This window comes from Chiroxiphia lanceolata, chromosome 22 (genome assembly GCF_009829145.1).
Source record: "Chiroxiphia lanceolata isolate bChiLan1 chromosome 22, bChiLan1.pri, whole genome shotgun sequence".
Lineage (NCBI taxonomy): Eukaryota > Metazoa > Chordata > Aves > Passeriformes > Pipridae > Chiroxiphia > Chiroxiphia lanceolata.
The window spans coordinates 3,458,795-3,475,926 of NC_045658.1; the positions used below are offsets into that span (position 1 = coordinate 3,458,795).

The window sequence follows — 17,132 nt, forward strand, 5'->3', positions numbered from 1 at the left end:
GTACTGAAGTACAACCCACTGAACAGGACACTTGGCTCTTCCAGATCAACACCACGAGGGCATAACTTCCCCAGGACAGATGCAGGGGACCACCCTGTGAGTTTATTGCTACTTTATTGCTCGTGTGTAAAAGACCTTCAGTCAGCACTAGTTCCAAAGCAAGGCTGTGCTCCAGGCACCAGCAGCTCCAGCTCAACACCTGCCTCTGCTCCTCTGAGCTTTCCACAGCTCCTGCAAACAAACTTCTCACCAAACCCCTGCACACAGGAAATGAGTGTTTTTACTTCACCACAGAAGAGAATTCCAGTTGCCACTGAGTAATAAAGTACGGATCAAATCCAGCTCTGCACTGGAAGGCACACTTTTTCCCCCTTTGGCATGTTTTTCACAGAGCTACATAACTGCTGAAACATTCAGTTCTCCAAAGGGCCACATGGACAGCAAGTGGCAAGAGCTGCAGGAGAAAACAAAGCAACACTGTAAGGAATAGAGGGGGGGAAAAGGGGTGGAGAACATCCTTTCAGAGCTCACTTAATTGTGATTCAGTGACACAAACTCTGGACTCCGTTAGGAAAAATCTTGCTAATGAAATCGGTTTCTTCCTCTTTCCAGTCCTAATTTTCTAGCCCTGTATATTTCTCCTTTGCTAAACTGGGCTTCTTAGAATAAGACATACTCTGGGCATCTAAATAAACCAAGAAAAACAAATGAAAAAAAAAGTCCACACCTTTTTTTAAACCAAGAATTTGTTCTTCCACCCAGGTATCCACTAATCCACAGCCATTCAGAGAAAGCTCCCCTTTAACTCCAAAACTGCCATTTCTAAGCAAATGCAAAAATGGAAACCATTCGTTTTTCTACCCATTGAGGGCTTTCCAGTTGCATGGTTTGCATTTGCAGCTTCAGCTTTCGTGGCAGAATACAGATTCACTGGTTTTGGCTCAAAATTTGTGCAGTGGGCTAATCATGCTCCATTTTAGCACCACATTCCACAGAGATTTATAACTATGACATTTCTAGACTATAAGGAACAAGCAACAGCTAATGAATCTAGTGCATTTCAGGGGGCTTGGAAATGAAAGCTCAATATTTGGCTAGGAAAAACAAAAAAAATTAAAACATACAACAGATGAACTATGTTGACAAGAGAGTGAAGTAATAGCACCTATGTTGTTATGATGCTCAACATTTGGCAGTGTTTTCTCTTGACCACATAGGAGCCACTGGACTCCCTGACCATGGTAAGAAAAGAAGTGATAAGAGCAATCACTGTGCTTGTGAAGTGAACAGAGAGTTTGACTTGAGGCTCCAGCTTCCATTGAGCTGACAGTGAAAAAATTCAGTGGCAGAAGGATAAGGTTTTTTAAACATTCCTACACCTCATGTCACCTTGCTCCCCCTGAGGCAAAGCCACACAGTTCATCCCTTTTGAAGAACCGACAAATCAGTATTTTACAGTCTGCTGTACAAGCTGACCAGGACTAGAAATGATAACATTCACAACGAACAGTGTGAGACAATCTTTCCGTCCTCCCCACTGCCCATAACGGGTCATTTACCCCCCCAAAATCCCCAATTAACTGGCATGAATACTGGATCGTGAGGCCTGGCTCTACAGGTGGTGTCACAGCTTGGGCAGAGCCCCAGCTGGTGCCAGTGTGATGCCAAACACATAGAAGAGCCCCAGGAGGAGGTTGAGCTTGGCTGTCCGCTGCGGGATTTTGTTGAAGCTCCGGCTGCGGAACTGTCTCTCCAGCGAGAAGGCCATGGGGATGGTGAGCAGGGGCAGGGCCATGCTGATGGTGTAGCGTGTGGCCAGCACACAGAAGATCAGGTAGGGCAGGAAGAGCAGGACGGTGTAGAGGATGTAGGAGAAGGTGGGGCCGATGAGGATGGCCAGGGTGACGATCCCCGCCTGCCGGTCCGACTCCATGTCGCGCGTGTTGTTGCTGTGCAGGATGGCCTCGGTGCTGAGGGCCAGGGGCACGGCGTAGAGCAGGGGGGACACCGACAGGTACCCCACCTGCACCGCGTGGGCGAACATGACGGCCAGCGGCCCGAAGGTGATCAGGATCACCACGTCCCCCAGGGCAACGTACTTAAATCCGATCCCTGTGGCAAGACACAAGAAAAGGAAGCATCACCAAACAACTCCAGTCTGACAGAAGAGAATGAATGACACGACAGATCAGCCCTTCCCCGTGGGAATATGGCAAAACAACCAATGCACATGCAGATGTGGACAAGAAGCATATTATCCCTTTTTTTCAAAGATAATGGAGGGAATGCAGCTTCTGGATTACTCCAGTCAAACAACGTAACAGAAACTAAGGACCAAAATGAAGCATCACCAAACATCTCCAGTTTGACAGAAGATAATGAATGACACAACAGATCAGCCCTTTCCCATGGGAATATTGCAAAACAAGCAATGCACATGCAGCTATGGATAAGAAGCATATTCCTGTATCAGGAATGGTGTGGCCAGCAGGACCAGGGAAGTGATTCTTTCCCTGTACTTGGCACTAGTTAGGCCACACCTTGAGTGCTGTGTCCAGTTCTGGGCTCCTCAATTCAGGAAGGATACTGAGGTGCTGGAGCATGTCCAAAGAAGGGCAATGAGGCTGGTGAAGGGTCTGGAGCACAAGTCCTGTGAGGAGCAGCTGAAGGAGCTGGGGGGGCTCAGCCTGGAGAGGAGGAAGCTCAGGGGACACCTTATTGCTCTCTACAACTCCCTGACCGGAGGGTGTAGCCAGGTGGGGGTCGGTCTGTTCTCCCAGACAACCAGCAGTAGGACAAGAAGGCACAGCCTTAAGCTGCACCACGGGAGGTTTAGGTTGGACATCACTCTTTCCAGAGAGAGTGATTAGACATTAGAATGGGCTGCCCAGAGAGCTGGTGGAGTCACCATCCCTGGAGGTGTTTAAGAAGAGACTGGATGTGGCATCAGTGCCATGGTTTGGGTGACAAGGTGGTGTTGGGTCAAAGGTTGGACTTGATGATCTCAGAGGTCTTTTCCAACCTAGTTGATTCTGTGATACTAAGGACCAGGTTCTAATATCCATCCTCATATCTATTTCTATTAAGTACCTATTTCTGCAGAAATCCCTACAAATAAGGTACTCTTCAGTGTGATTGTGCATACCAGAACCCAATCCTGAAGAAAGATATAAAATGCTCAGAACAAAATGCAAAACTGACAAGATTCTTTCCGAGAAACCAACAAAGCTGAATGTCTGACAGTTTGAAACTGAGTTGGTTTTTCTTCTCCTAGTAATGATGTTTGTATATATCCAACACAGGAAGGCACTAAAATTATCCTCCTCTCATTAAGAACAAACATAAACTGTTCAGCATTGGCAAAGAAGCTCCAAGTACAGAATAACAACGAGACATTCTAAAACAAAATAACAATTCCACCAAAGAATATAGGGTGTGAGGTACCCCGCTAAGGAATAGGAGATAAGCATCACAAAAAGATTCAGTAATGGTTCTGATAAGCACCTAAAGCCATATGTGTAAATAACAATGTTTCAACACCACTTTCCAACTGAAGAACTTAGCGTGACTCTTCCCACAACAATCAACTGGAAAGAATACAAGTTTATGTACCCGCACTCCAGGAAACACCACCAAATACTTTTAGGGCAGTACACTACATAGATAATTTGCATCTTCTAGAAACCCTTGGACAACTCAGCTAATTCTATCACATTTACACTCAGATTCACAGCAGACGGGACGCAGCACTTACCCCCGGTATAAAGGAAGGAGCTAGAAAGTCCTCCGAAGTAAATCAGCGCCAGGTGCTCCAGTTTGAGCGTGGAGACAGCGTAGAGCCCGGCAGCGCAGATACAGCCCACGGTGTACAGGAACACCCCAAACCGCACCACGTCCTGCGGCTCCAAAATCTGGTCCACCAACGTCCTGTCATCGCTCTTCTTGTGATCGATACCCTTGGAGAAGTCGTAGTAGGTGTTCACCAGGTTGCCGGCGCCGTGCACGGCCAGGACGGTCACGGCGCTCCCCAGGAGCAGCCCCGGGTCCAGCGCTCCCTCGGCGCGGTAGGCGAGCGCGCTGCCCAGCGCCACGGGGGTCAGCGAGGCGCTGAAGCTCCACGGCCGCAGGGCCAGCACATAGGCCGCGCATTTGTGCCTCCAGCCGCCGGGAGCGGCCCCCTCAGCGCCCGCCAGCGCCGAGCCGCCGCCGTTCCTCTCGCTCCCGCGGGGGCTCTCGGCGCTGATGCTGATCTTCTGCACCGGCTCCGCCGGCCCCATGCTCGCCCCGCCGGCTCGCAGCAGCAGCAGCACCTAGAAAGGGAAGGGCCGCGCGTTATCGGGGCGGCGGGGCCCGGGGGGGGCCATGGCGACCTGAGGGGGGAAGCGGGAGCGCCGCCACTACCCGCCTTACCGCCGGCCCGCCCCGCCTCGTCGCCCCCGCGCGAGGGGTTCCGCACCGGCCGGCACCTCCCGGCGTACACGGATTGAATGGAAAAATTAATCGGCCCGCGGCGTCACGCGCGGCGGCGAGGGGGTCACCCCGCGGCACGCGCCGGCACCGGGACTGGAGGAGTCATCGCGGGCACGGAGCGCCCGCAGCCGCCGCGGCCGCTCCCGGGGCTGTCAGGGGCGGCCGGACACATTTCGATGGCGCGCCGCTCCCTGCGCGCATGCGCAGACTGCAGCCACACCCCGGGCGTGGGGCGGGCGCGGAGGGACCGCAAAGATCATTTAAATTCCCACCCCTGCGCCGGGCGGGGACACCTTCCAGGGACTGGGGGGCTCCGAGCTCACTCCAACCCGGCTTTGGGCACTTCCAGGGATGAGGCAGTCACAGCTGCTCTGGGCAACCCGCTCTAGGGCCTCACCACCCTCACGGCGAAAAATGTTTTTCTGATATCTAATCTAAATTTTCCTTCTTTCAGCCTGAGCGCGTTCCCCCTTGTCCTGTCACTACAGTTCCTGAGGAAGGGTCTCCTTGTAGTCCCTTTCAGGTTCCGTAAGGCTGCCCTAAGGTCTCCACACAACCTTCTGTTCCTTCCATAGGGGAGGTGCTCCAGTTCCCATCTCTTCCCTCCGGTGTCTGACGGCACCACACAGCTCGGTGTCACTTGCTGACGGTGCCTCAGTCAAACCGTCCATGTCGCCGACAAAGCTGTTGAGCAGCATCGGCCCCACACGACCCCCGAGGGATCTCTGTCCTCACTGGTCTCCACGTGGACAGTGAGCCGCTGACCGCAGTGCGGCCGAGCAGCCAGTTCTTTATCCATCCGTCTAATCCCTGCCTGTGCAGCGCAGAGCCCGGGACGGCGGCGTGTGGGCTGTGCGGACAGCGCCGAAAGCCCCACAGCAGCCGGTGCAGACGCTGCCGGCGACTCCGCACACCCCCCGCGCTGCAGCCTCGCCATGGCGGGCGCCGCAAGGAAGGGCGGAAGCCGGCGTCTGGGGGGTGGGCCTAGAGAGCCAGCGTAGCCTTTCTATTTGTCGCAACTACTGCCACTCACTCAGATCTGCTTGATGATTGGTCAGCAGGCGGCTGTCCTTGCCGTTCCTTGGGCTAAGAGGCGGGGCTGCCAGCGCCCCTTCCCTTTCGCTCTTTTTCTATTGGCCAGAACCCATGCTCATCACGGCGTTCCCGGGCGCCCATTGGCCAGCGGGGGCCGGCCGGCGCGGCGGGCGCGGCGGCGGGGCGGGCGCGGGGCCCGGAGCGGGGGAGCCGGCGGGGCCGGGGCGGCGGCGGGTGAGTGAGAGAGTGACTGGGAGTGCGCGGCGGTGCCTCCCTCCCCTCGGCATCGCCTCCCCTTCCCCTCGCCTCCCGCTGCCCGCCCGCAGCGCCCCGCCCGAGCCCCCGGCGCCGCGGCAGGGCCCAGGCTCAGCCTTCCCTCAGCGCCGGCCTGCGGAGCCCCCCGGGCGCGGGCCTGGCGGGTCCTGCTGCCAGCGCGGCCGTGAGGGAGCCCCGGGCAGGGACACTGGGCAGCGGCGACGGGCAGCACCCCCCGGCTTCTCTCTCGCCCGGGGGATCCTCTCCCGGCTCCCACTTCACGCTGCGATCCCTGTGGACCTCTGGGGAATGTTTAGGGAGAAGCAGTGGAAGTTTTGGTGTCAGCGCTCGGTTTGGGCTTATGTAATATGAAAATAGCGGGGCGGGGGGTGGTGTCAAGCCTCTGAAATGCTCTTGGTGTAAAGAAAGGCCCCTGAGAAAGTTTGGTTGTGTGTTGTGGTAGGAGAGCCCGGATTGCAGTGGTTGGTGTTGCTATAAGTGGACTTGCCATCTGTAAATATCTGCTGGAGGATGTAATGCTTGCCAGGCCCTGAGTGCTCAGTCTTCCTTGTGTTGGCATAACACTGGGATTTCCATGGACAAACTTGGATGGAAGTGTTCAAGGAGGAGTCAGATAGGATACTGGTCTAATCCTGGGAATGATTGTGCCTACTTCTTGTGGGCTAATTGCAAACCCCAGTCTGACTCTACTGTTTTTCAGCTGTTGCATGACCATTGATTTAGAATTAGATCACCATGGGGCACCTGACCTGCTGCAGTGTATTTTGGTGTTTGAGGAACTGGAGAGCAAATAGGCTGGGGGTCAGGATACGTGGTGATACAGTTTTATCACAGGCCTGAGGAATATACTCATTTCCTGTAATTTTATGCTCTGCTGGCACAGCATCCCTGCATGCCATAGGATGTGTGCTTTGAAAACGGGCAGCAGGAGCAGCCTCAAGGAAGAAGCTCAGGTTTTTCAATTCAAGCTGTAAAAAAAACCCCGTGTCTCTCTCTGAAGAACTTGCAGGACTGGATGCCCCCGGGCCCCACCTGCCACCACCATGTCGGGCACCGTGTCCATCCTCCAGCAATTCGCCAATGGCTTGAAGAGTCGCAGCGAGGAGACGAGGGCCAAGGCTGCCAAGGACCTGCAGCACTATGTCACCATGGAGCTGAGGGAGGTGAGTGCTGCAAATGGCATCGTTCCTCCCTGTGTGTCCTCTGAGGGCTGGGTGCTCTGGCAAGGGGGATTTTTGGAACATGGAGCCTGGTCTCAGGGAGGAGACGGGGCATAGCAGGGAGCTTATCTTTGCCCTAGCATGTAGAAGTGGTGAGTTGGTGGCATAAATGGGTGGTCAAACACCACAGAACATCCAGAATAAATGAACTTACTGTGTTCAGGGCACAAAAAAGAGATGCTGTTTTTAGTTTGTAATGGGTGGTTGATTTAATTTCTTTCTGTTTAAGTGGTTTAAGAAGTGTTGTCTTTACGGAGGTTTTGGGGGCAGGAAGGAGGGAGAGAATGCTGAAAGCTGATTTGAACTTTTTGCTTTTACAGATGAGTCAGGAAGAATCTACCAGGTTCTACGATCAGCTGAACCATCACATATTTGAACTGGTCTCCAGCTCTGATGCAAATGAAAGGAAGGGTGGTATTCTGGCTATTGGTGAGTGAAAGGGCTTAATGCCTCTGGTGACATTTCTCTTCATGCATCTGTCTTCAGAGACAGATTTTCAAAAGGAGTGAGCTTTTGTACTCAGGGCCTGATGTCTGACTGCTCAGTAGGCTCATTGCTGGGCTCTCAGAATCTGTCTGAAGTGTCAGCATGGGAGCTGCTGAGTGCTGAGAGTGGCTGAAAACCTGGTGCTTAATAGGCCCTGAGCTTCTCTGGGAGTGGAGCATCAAATGTGAGTGCTGAGCACATGGAAATTCTGTTCTGGAGCTCAGCTGCAAACACTTTGTTCTGCCCATTTATATGTATCAGGGTGTGCTGCCTTTCTCAACTCTATTCTGTCTGGGGAGGCTGATTCTTGTTATTTAAATTTACCTGTCTCCATAACAGCAGCTTCCATCCCTGGGAAGGGCTCACCAAGCTGCTCTGGTTCTGATCAGCTGCTCCATCAGTGGCTCTGGTTGTGTGTTTGCTGTGAGGTGGCAGAGCTGCATCTCTTGAGGAAGTCAGCTTGCATAAATACTTTGCCTTCCAAGCAAGTGGCCTGTGTTGTAGCAGTTACTTCTTTAATAACCACAGGAGGTGTTTATGGTTTAGGCTCACAGAGCTAATCATCCAATCCCAACATGTTTGAAGACAGTGAAGGTCCCTTAACTAAAGAGATATCTGTTGACTTTACCTGATCTTGAGGTGATGGTATCACTTCAAAATTGTTTCTGTGAATTTAGTGCTGTTGAAAGGTGCTGGCTTGACACTCCTGGACACTGATGGCTTCTTTGTCTACAGAGCAGGTACAACCCAGGCACTGGCAGTGAAAGCTTCTGCCTCACTGCTACCTGATGAAGTGCTTCCATCCTGGCCAGGACAGACTATCTCTAGGGCTAAAGGGAGAGCATTTCCTTGGTCCATTCAGTCCTTGACTTCTCTCCTGGGGCAGACCAGCCATAATAGTTGCATGTGATGGATGCCTTTCTGTTGAGAATGGGTCTGTGATCTCAGGGTGGATATTTTTTTTCTCTTTTAAAACTAAAAATTTGGAAAATTTTTGAAGCTACTGAGTGTGTTTTCCTGCTCACTCAACAAGTTCTGGCTCAAAAGAACATGAGCTGGAATATGTTTGAGTATTTTTTTTTTCCCTCTGAGGTGTTAATGGGAATCTTTAGGGAATGGATAGGGAACGCTAACTCTCATCCAGGGATTACCTGCTGTCTGCCTCACTGACTGTTAAGGAGAACCTACAGCATTGCTCCCTCTCTCTGCAGCGAGCCTCATTGGTGTGGAGGGAGGTAATGCCACCCGAATTGGCAGGTTTGCCAACTACCTGAGGAACCTGTTGCCATCCAATGACCCCGTGGTGATGGAAATGGCCTCCAAGGCCATCGGGCGGCTGGCGATGGCTGGAGACACCTTCACAGCTGAGTACGTGGAGTTTGAGGTGAAAAGGGCCCTGGAATGGCTGGGAGCTGACAGGAACGAGGGGCGAAGACATGCAGCTGTAAGTGATCTTTTTGTTGTCCTCGCCTGATTTGGAATGGGATGGTTGGGATCAGAGAACAGTGGTGGGAGATGTGCACACAGAGAGCTGCCGAAAAGCTCTGGGAATGTCTGAGGATCTGTGGTGCTCTCATGGCAGTGCTGCCTCGTTGCTTTTACCTTAGCCCAGTGACTAAAGAAGGCTGAGACACCGATGTGTAGGAACTGTAAAAGTGTGGAGCTGGAAACAGTCAAACTCACAGATATCGACAGTCTAAATAAATGATACTACGCTCTACAAGTTACGGGGTTTGTCTCTGGGTGCTCATCCTCCAGATTGTTCCTGTTTCCCTCCCCACCTCCAGGTTCTTGTCCTGCGGGAGCTGGCAATCAGCGTGCCCACCTTCTTCTTCCAGCAAGTGCAGCCGTTCTTTGACAACATATTTGTGGCTGTGTGGGATCCCAAACAGGCCATCCGAGAGGGAGCTGTGTCTGCCTTAAGAGCCTGCCTTATCCTCACCACGCAGCGGGAGCCGAAAGAGATGCAGAAGCCCCAGTGGTACAGGGTAAGAAAATAGCTTTGTTTTGAAGCAGCCCCTCGTAGTGCAATGCAGATGGTCAAGGGCCAGTTTTCAGAAGAGCTGTCTAAGCTAAGAACCTGTGTCAGCTTTGTCAGCAGAAAACTGCCTCCCCTTGAAAGGGTTGAAAATATGATGGGTTCCAAAATGAGTAGTTGCTTTAATGCACTCTAAAAGTAAGAAAGAGGCTTAACTCCTTCAAGAATCTATTGCTTTGTCTGTGGCTCATTTTCAGCTGTTAAACCTGACCTAGTTTTAGAGCCATGCAGTCATCTATCTATTGTCATCTCTTACTAGCAGATGGTTTTATTAGTGCAAATAAAACCTAAATGAGAAACGTGAGAAGTCTTTGGTCTGACCCTTTGCTTTGCTGCCATTGTCAAGCTTCATGATATCAAATCAGTTTTGGGCCTTGCAGTCAAATGTTGTGAACTTGGATTCCTTATAATCAAATAAGTGCTGATGGAGTCTGTACCATGCTGTTTGATTAGTGCTGTTGAAAATGCTTTACAGCACAGTCTACAACTTTGGGGGTGAATCTGAATTTTGTTCTGTTGTAGTTCTGTTATTACTCAGTTGAGGTTTGTGGCTACTCTTGGAAAATTCAGGGCATCAGTAACTCTTGACTGGCAGTGCTACTTTGTTTCCACAGGCTCTGTTTCTGCATTATCACTGAGATTTTTTTTCTTTCCCCCCCAAGCATACATACGAGGAGGCTGAGAAGGGCTTTGATGAGACTTTGGCCAAAGAGAAAGGAATGAATCGTGATGACCGAATCCATGGTGCCTTATTGATCCTCAATGAGCTAGTGAGAATCAGCAGTATGGAGGGAGAGGTGAGCAAAGGAACAAGTTGGGGATCACAGGGGTTGATTGATTGACAGTGTGCAGCAACTCTGCAGTCTGTGGAAATATCCCACTGTGTTTGCAATGGGGTTGTTGGGCGGAAGAATTGTCTGAATGTGGAGTCAGAGCATTGATTATTACAAATTGAAGTGTGTCAGAGAAATGACAGGGACAAGTTTGGGCTGAGGTTGTGTTAAGCTCTGATGGAAAGGCTGTTAACTGGATTAATTACAATGAAAAAGAATTTTCTGTGGAATGAGGACTCTCTTGCATGTTAGATACCCAAATATTTTTAGTGGGTTTTGCTCAGTTGATGTTTTACAGCCACTTGCATATCAATTACACAGGATGCTGCTGAGGAGATTTGGGGAGCACTCTGCTGGGAGTATCTTATTCAGCTACTTTTTAGTTTTTTAATTCTCTTCTGCTTTGTCCAGCGCCTTAGAGAGGAGATGGAAGAGATCACTCAGCAGCAGCTTGTGCATGACAAGTACTGCAAAGACCTGATGGGCTTCAGTACCAAACCTCGGCACATCACTCCCTTCACGAGCTTCCAGTCTCTTCAGCCCTCCCAGTCCAATGCTTTGGCTGGTCTCCTGGGGTACAGTGCTCACCAAGGAATCATGGGATTTGCAACCTCTCCTGTCCCAGCAAAGTCTACTTTGGTAGAAAGTCGATGCTGCAGGGATCTGATGGAAGAGAAGTTTGATCAAGTAAGTGTTCATTCTTCAACTTGTCTACCAATGTTCACAACATCTGTTCTGGCAGAGCAGTTGTCCTCTGTGTCCTTACTTAGCAGGCAATACTGTCTAGTGCTGAATTGAGCCTTCAAAACTCAATAATTATATGTATCCTGGCTTTGTCATTGTCTTGGAGCAAGTGATTTACTTCCTTTGGAAACAGCCTTAATTATCCGTCTTTCTGATGGACTCTGAAAACAAATGCCAGTAGAATGCCTAAAAGCACCCAGGTAATAAACATTTGTGCCAATGGCCATCCTTCTAAGCCCAGTCTATCTCCTTTCAGGTCTGCCAGTGGGTTCTCAAGTGCAGAACCAGCAAAAATTCTTTGATCCAGATGACGGTTCTCAATCTCCTCCCGCGGTTGGCAGCTTTCCGTCCTTCGGCATTCACAGGTGACAAGACAGATGGTTGGATGTTAGAAATGTTGCTGAGATTGGGCTGGAAAGTGTCCAGCTCTCTTTGGTCCAGATGAGCTTGTGCAGGCAATGCAGCAGACCAAATGTGGTGCTTGTGAGATGAGCACATTGCTCTGTGGGAGGACAGTCTTTTTTTTCTGAATAAGTGTGACTTGATAGCTGATGCCAAAATGTTGCTCTGATGAAGAAAATAGATTGAAACTATTGTCTGAATGCTGTGATCAATACCAAAACACATAGAACCTCCTTTTTTTTTTTTTTACCCTCAGTATGTCAGACTTAGAGTAGAATTCTGCTCTCTTGCTCCCCCTCAGTGTATCCCGAATATCATCAGAGTTCTCTTCCTTTTTCTCTGTTGCGTGTGCTAGGAAATAACAAACAAAAATGGGAAATACCTACCACCTTTAAAGCAGTTCAGTTGACTTATCAAGCAAGTTTAGGAGAGTATCAGAGTTGGAAACAAGCTGCTCTTAGTGGGTTGGAACAACTTTTCTGTTGTTTTTCCGAATTTCCAATCCATCACTATAAAATCAAAATGCTTGGATTTTATTTGTGTTTAAAACCTGGTACAAATGGGGCTTTTTAATAGCTCTTTTATTTTGGTGATTTTTCTTTTTAAAAACAAATCCTCCTGTGGTTATAATTTTTATTATATGGTGACATATGTTTGCCACTGATCATGTCAGCAAATTTATGTCTGTTCCCTAGTTTTACACTTGTAACGGTCGCAAATATGATGCAACTGTATAAACGTAAATAAATTCTAATATGTGTATTGTTTTCTCTTGTGGGCAGCTGATCAGTATCTTCCAGACACCATGAATCATGTTCTCAGCTGTGTGAAGAAGGAGAAGGAGAGAACAGCAGCCTTCCAGGCCTTGGGTTTGCTCTCTGTGGCTGTGAGGTCCGAATTTCAAGCTTACCTGCCAAAAGTCCTTGAAATCATAAAAGCAGCTCTTCCCCCAAAGGATTTTGCCCACAAGTATGTGAAAGTTGGAGAAGGAAATTGAAGCACCTGTTCTTTGAATAGTTTTTGTGATGTGGGATTAAATTATTGTATTAAAGTCAGAAGTTATTTCTGTAAGGCTGATAACGCAGAATAGGATGAGGAAAGATGTTTGAAAAATATTAGCTCCTCCTAACGGACTTTTATGTGATCCCTTTCCAGGAGGCAGAAATCTGTGCAGGTTGATGCCACAGTCTTCACCTGCATCAGTATGTTGGCACGAGCCATGGGACCCAGTATCCAGCAGGACATCAAAGAGCTTTTGGAACCTATGCTGGCTGTGGGCCTGAGGTGAGTACAAGGCACAGGAACGTATTTTCCTGCTAGCCACAGGATGGCATTGTTGGCCCTACAGAATGAGACCTTGAGAGTCTTCAGATTGAGAAGGAAGATTGTTGCTTTTAAAGTGATCTTTCAGCAGATCAGTGTAGCTGTTTCAGAAGAATAACATGTTTGAAGTGTTAGTGTGTCTGTTTGGTTACTTAAGAGCATTGGTATCTTTCACCTTTGGAGCTGACAGTTCCTTTTGGAAGAATTAATGAAGCTTTAGTATGGGAGGGTGTGGAGAAAATATCCAGGTAGCACGGAGCTGTTTAAATTATAACAACGTTGCCACCTGGAAGTGAATTGAGTTGCTTTTTTATTTAAAAAGCACAAGTGTAACGAAGCACTTAGATTTGTAACTGTTGTAGCAGTGTGTGCTGAGGTCCTGGTAGTTTGCTCACCAAGTTGGTACAGGAAGGTCATGATGTGCCTGAGTTCACACAAGGCCCCTGTGCTCTGCTGGCATGTGTTGCTGTCATGTGTGAATGCCCACTATTATCTTCTGATGGGCAAAGACATAACAAAAAGGGGAAATATGCCCCTCATTGCTCCTGCCCTAACGACTCCCTGCCTGATTCTTGCCCTCAGCCCTGCTCTGACAGCTGTGCTGTACGACTTGAGCCGTCAGATCCCCCAGCTGAAGAAGGATATCCAGGATGGGCTGCTGAAAATGCTCTCTCTTGTTCTGATGCACAAGCCCCTGCGACATCCAGGCATGCCAAAGGGCCTTGCCCACCAGCTTGCCTCCCCCAGCCTCACCAACATCCCAGAGGCCAGTGATGTGGGGAGCATCACCCTTGCCCTTCGCACACTCGGCAGCTTTGAGTTTGAAGGTGAGATGAAATAAGGGACTGGGGGCCGAGGGGTATGGGATGTGACACTAGAGCAGTGGGGTTGAGTACAAGCAGCAGGAAGACTCTGAGAGCACGTTCTTTAAGCTCCTGTCCTGTGGTAAAAGTGGCAATGGAGGTGTAAGCCTGTGTTTAACTCCCATCTTCCTCTCTGCAGGCCACTCTCTGACGCAGTTCGTCCGGCACTGCGCAGACCACTTCCTGAACAGCGAGCACAAGGAGATCCGCATGGAAGCCGCCCGCACCTGCTCTCGCCTGCTCACCCCCTCCATCCACCTCATCAGTGGCCATGCCCATGTGGTCAGTCAGACAGCAGTGCAGGTCGTGGCCGATGTCCTCAGCAAGCTGCTCGTGGTTGGAATAACCGACCCAGGTTGGTGTGGGGTTCGGAGAGAAGGGTTCTCCTATCACGTGATAGTTTTGTTATCATGATGATGTTAAGGTTGTTATGGAATTTGAACATATTTGGCACTCAGTTAAGCTGTCATTCTTTATAAATCAGAAAGAAGTCTCCTAATTTCTCTTCCCAGATCTTGATTCCTGAAGTATGAATAGAATAATAGTGCAAAATGCTGCAACTGTGCCCTTGGTAATCCTTTGAACTAGGTAGAGCCCTGAGACTTCTTTTGCTGTTGTTCTGGGTCATGACCTCCAACTTTATCATTTTGAGAGGGATTGGCCTCTTCTGTTGAATCTTCCTACTTGATTTTTTTTGTTCTGTCAGTTGAACTCATCTCAGGTTACCATGTTGCATCTGGAAGTGCAAGAGATTGGCACTTCACAGACCTGGTTATTGGGACAGTACTGAGCAACAGTTTGCTGACCTGACTCATCCTGTTTCTCATGAAGTAGTGTCTCACTCTGGGGAAGCTCTTGGCATTTCCCTGAGGTTGTAAAGTTTCTTTGAGGATGGTTTGTGAACAAGGCAATAAGATGAACAGGAGTTTACTCGCATTTAAAGAGAAACAAATGTGTTCTTGCAGACCCTGACATCCGGTTCTGTGTGTTGGCTTCCCTGGATGAGCGGTTTGATGCTCACCTTGCCCAGGCAGAGAACTTGCAAGCTCTCTTTGTGGCCCTGAATGACCAAGTGTTTGAAATCCGAGAGCTGGCCATCTGCACCGTGGGGCGCCTGAGCAGCATGAACCCTGCCTTTGTCATGCCTTTCCTGAGGAAGATGCTGATCCAGGTAAGGAACAGGGATGTCTGATGCTGATCCAGGTAAGGAACTGGGATGTCTGTGGGGAAAATAGGGTACTTGGTGTTGAAACTAAGGTGATGTTAAAGAACTGGGGTATCTGACTGTAAAAGTGTGAAGAGTGGGGCAATATCTCCCTTTTGGAAAACAACTATTGCCCAGCTTAGCGGGTTTGAGCAAGTCTTTAGTGATGGATGTTTGGAGTGAAGCTCTATGGATGTATTAGGAAAGGGTAGCAGTTGTTATTTCGTGCAGGAGTGCCTTCCATCTGTGTTGAAGAAGAATGTTCTGTGGTGCTTTTAGGTGGTACCACTTCATAAACGTAGATGGTTTTGGAGCCATCTATTCAGTTTTATGCTAATTAATTTTGTCTTCATTTAGACATAAATTACTCGATGGAGTGAATGTAGAGCACCCTCCACAAGTGCTGAGTTTATAACAGAAGAGAAGGAAATGCAAAGAATTTTTGCCTTCCCAGTTTTCACTCTTCCATCGTTTCTTGTGCAGATCCTGACAGAGCTGGAACACAGTGGTGTTGGCAGGATTAAAGAGCAAAGTGCCAGGATGTTGGGTCACCTGGTTTCTAACGCTCCACGCCTCATTCGTCCCTATATGGAGCCCATCCTTAAGGTAAACTTTCTGCATTTCCTGGAGACTTGGGAATGAGATGACATGGCAGGTGGTTACGTGACCCTCAGAAGCTGCAGTTCTTTTGCTTCATCATAGCAGGAAAAAACCAGATTGGTGTGGATGTTACCCACAGTCATGCATGTAGGGGACAGTGTAGCCCAACTCGATCCTGGTTTTGCATAAAGTTTGTCACATAAAAGTTTCCTTTATTGTTGAAATGCTCACCATGATGCAAGTTGAGCCCCTGTGGGGTCCATTTCAGGTGTAAAGAAAAGGAAAGATAATTTTGTGTACTCTTTTAAACAAATTCTAATTTGTTTTGTTCTCTGACACCCATAGGCACTGATTGTGAAGCTGAAAGACCCTGATCCAGATCCAAATCCGGGTGTGATTAACAATGTCCTGGCTACCATAGGGGAGCTTGCACAGGTGGGAATACTGCAGGTACCTCTTTGCCATGCTTGTAAAGGTTTTGGCAATGCTGGATGAAGGACTGATCTTTGTCTTTCAATAGGTCAGTGGGCTGGAGATGAGGAAGTGGGTGGATGAGCTCTTCATTATAATTATGGACATGCTACAGGACTCCTCCCTGCTGGCTAAAAGACAAGTGAGTGTTTACAGCTGCACTAAACTTGACAACTGCTGTGACCAGAGCTGTAACAAAATAGCCCTGTGTTCCATCATAGCTGCTAAAATGAACCATTAAATCACTGAAGTCTCTGGTGGAGTCGCAGTGATGACACACAGGTGAGGGATTGCAGTGCCTGTCTGTTGAGATACAGCACAGAGCTGTTCAAGGAAAAAGAAGGAAAAAAAGAAAAGCTGCTTTTATTGGAAGGCTTGGAGTCACTGAATTGAATGCTTATTTGAATTATACCTCTGAGTGAGGGCAGTTGTGACAGTCAAAGTCTCAACAGATTTTTGATTATCACTTTCTTCCCTACTGCTTATTGAAAAATGCTCTTTGTAGAGGCTTTGGAACCATGGACTGTGGTTTGCACTGTGATCCTAAAGTGCTCCAAGAAACTTGATGGAAGTTGAATGATTGATGGATCAGAAGATGTAATAAATTCCCTGATCACAACTAATCTTCTCTGGGTTTGATTTTTCCAGGTGGCTCTCTGGACACTGGGACAGCTTGTGGCCAGCACTGGTTATGTGGTGGAACCATACAGGAAATACCCAACTTTGCTGGAGGTGCTTCTGAACTTCCTGAAGACTGAGCAGAACCAGGGCACCCGTAGGGAGGTATGAACATGAACCTGCCACACAACCACTTAGAAAAGCTTTTTGGAGAGAGAGCTGTCAGATAAATGTGTCTGCATAGATTTGGGGCGGGGAGGGAGAGGTCATTGTTGCACCTGATCATAATACAATGAGCAGAATTAGGAGGGTGAAAGTGTTGAGTCGGTGAAATGACCTCCAGCAGCTGAATGGAAGGCATTGATTTTTTTTATTTTTGGTTTCTGTCTTACCAGGCTATCCGTGTGTTAGGGCTGCTGGGTGCTTTGGACCCTTACAAACACAAAGTGAACATTGGCATGATCGACCAGTCACGGGATGCTTCAGCTGTCAGCCTTTCAGAGTCCAAATCCAGCCAGGATTCTTGTAAGCACATGAATTCCTTTCATA

The 17,132-nt window shown here is 49.0% G+C and overlaps 2 protein-coding genes across 3 annotated transcripts in view; one reads left to right on the forward strand and one right to left on the reverse strand.

Annotated features, from left to right (window-relative positions):
* Positions 1-612: 612 nt before the first annotated feature.
* UBIAD1 (UbiA prenyltransferase domain containing 1) lies at positions 613-5,306 on the reverse strand. Its single transcript, XM_032709190.1, has 3 exons — positions 5,025-5,306; positions 3,755-4,310; positions 613-2,112 (listed from the first exon to the last, which is right to left on the reverse strand). The coding sequence occupies exons 1-3, from the start codon at positions 5,166-5,168 to the stop codon at positions 1,625-1,627; spliced, it is 1,188 nt and encodes a 395-aa protein (XP_032565081.1). The 5' UTR covers positions 5,169-5,306; the 3' UTR covers positions 613-1,624.
* Positions 5,307-5,699: 393 nt separating this feature from the next.
* Positions 5,700-17,132, forward strand: part of MTOR (mechanistic target of rapamycin kinase) — a 62,472-nt gene continuing 51,039 nt past the window's right edge. The window contains exons 1-18 of one of the 2 annotated variants that reach the window (XM_032709021.1): positions 5,700-5,739; positions 6,782-6,944; positions 7,322-7,430; positions 8,699-8,931; positions 9,275-9,475; positions 10,188-10,322; positions 10,770-11,045; positions 11,359-11,467; positions 12,287-12,473; positions 12,660-12,788; positions 13,410-13,654; positions 13,830-14,045; positions 14,656-14,861; positions 15,378-15,500; positions 15,840-15,929; positions 16,015-16,107; positions 16,614-16,748; positions 16,979-17,108. In XM_032709021.1, coding sequence (XP_032564912.1) covers positions 6,825-6,944; positions 7,322-7,430; positions 8,699-8,931; positions 9,275-9,475; positions 10,188-10,322; positions 10,770-11,045; positions 11,359-11,467; positions 12,287-12,473; positions 12,660-12,788; positions 13,410-13,654; positions 13,830-14,045; positions 14,656-14,861; positions 15,378-15,500; positions 15,840-15,929; positions 16,015-16,107; positions 16,614-16,748; positions 16,979-17,108 — 2,737 coding nt within the window. In that variant the 5' untranslated portion in view covers positions 5,700-5,739; positions 6,782-6,824. Of the gene's footprint in view, positions 5,740-6,781; positions 6,945-7,321; positions 7,431-8,698; positions 8,932-9,274; positions 9,476-10,187; positions 10,323-10,769; positions 11,046-11,358; positions 11,468-12,286; positions 12,474-12,659; positions 12,789-13,409; positions 13,655-13,829; positions 14,046-14,655; positions 14,862-15,377; positions 15,501-15,839; positions 15,930-16,014; positions 16,108-16,613; positions 16,749-16,978; positions 17,109-17,132 lie in introns of those variants that run through there. The other variant, XM_032709024.1, reaches the window with a different exon arrangement.

What these genes read in the sequence shown, in the direction of transcription:
- UBIAD1 (XM_032709190.1), bottom strand. Translation starts at nt 5,168, where the DNA reads ATGCTGCTCAACAGCTTTGTCGGCGACATGGACGGTTTGACTGAGGCA. An exon ending in TATGGAAGGAACAGAAGGTT is followed by an intron (nt 4,311 to 5,024) that starts GTGTGGAGACCT and finishes TTCCCTTTCTAG; the next exon opens with GTGCTGCTGCTGCTGCGAGC. An exon ending in CTCCTTCCTTTATACCGGGG is followed by an intron (nt 2,113 to 3,754) that starts GTAAGTGCTGCG and finishes GTCTTGCCACAG; the next exon opens with GGATCGGATTTAAGTACGTT.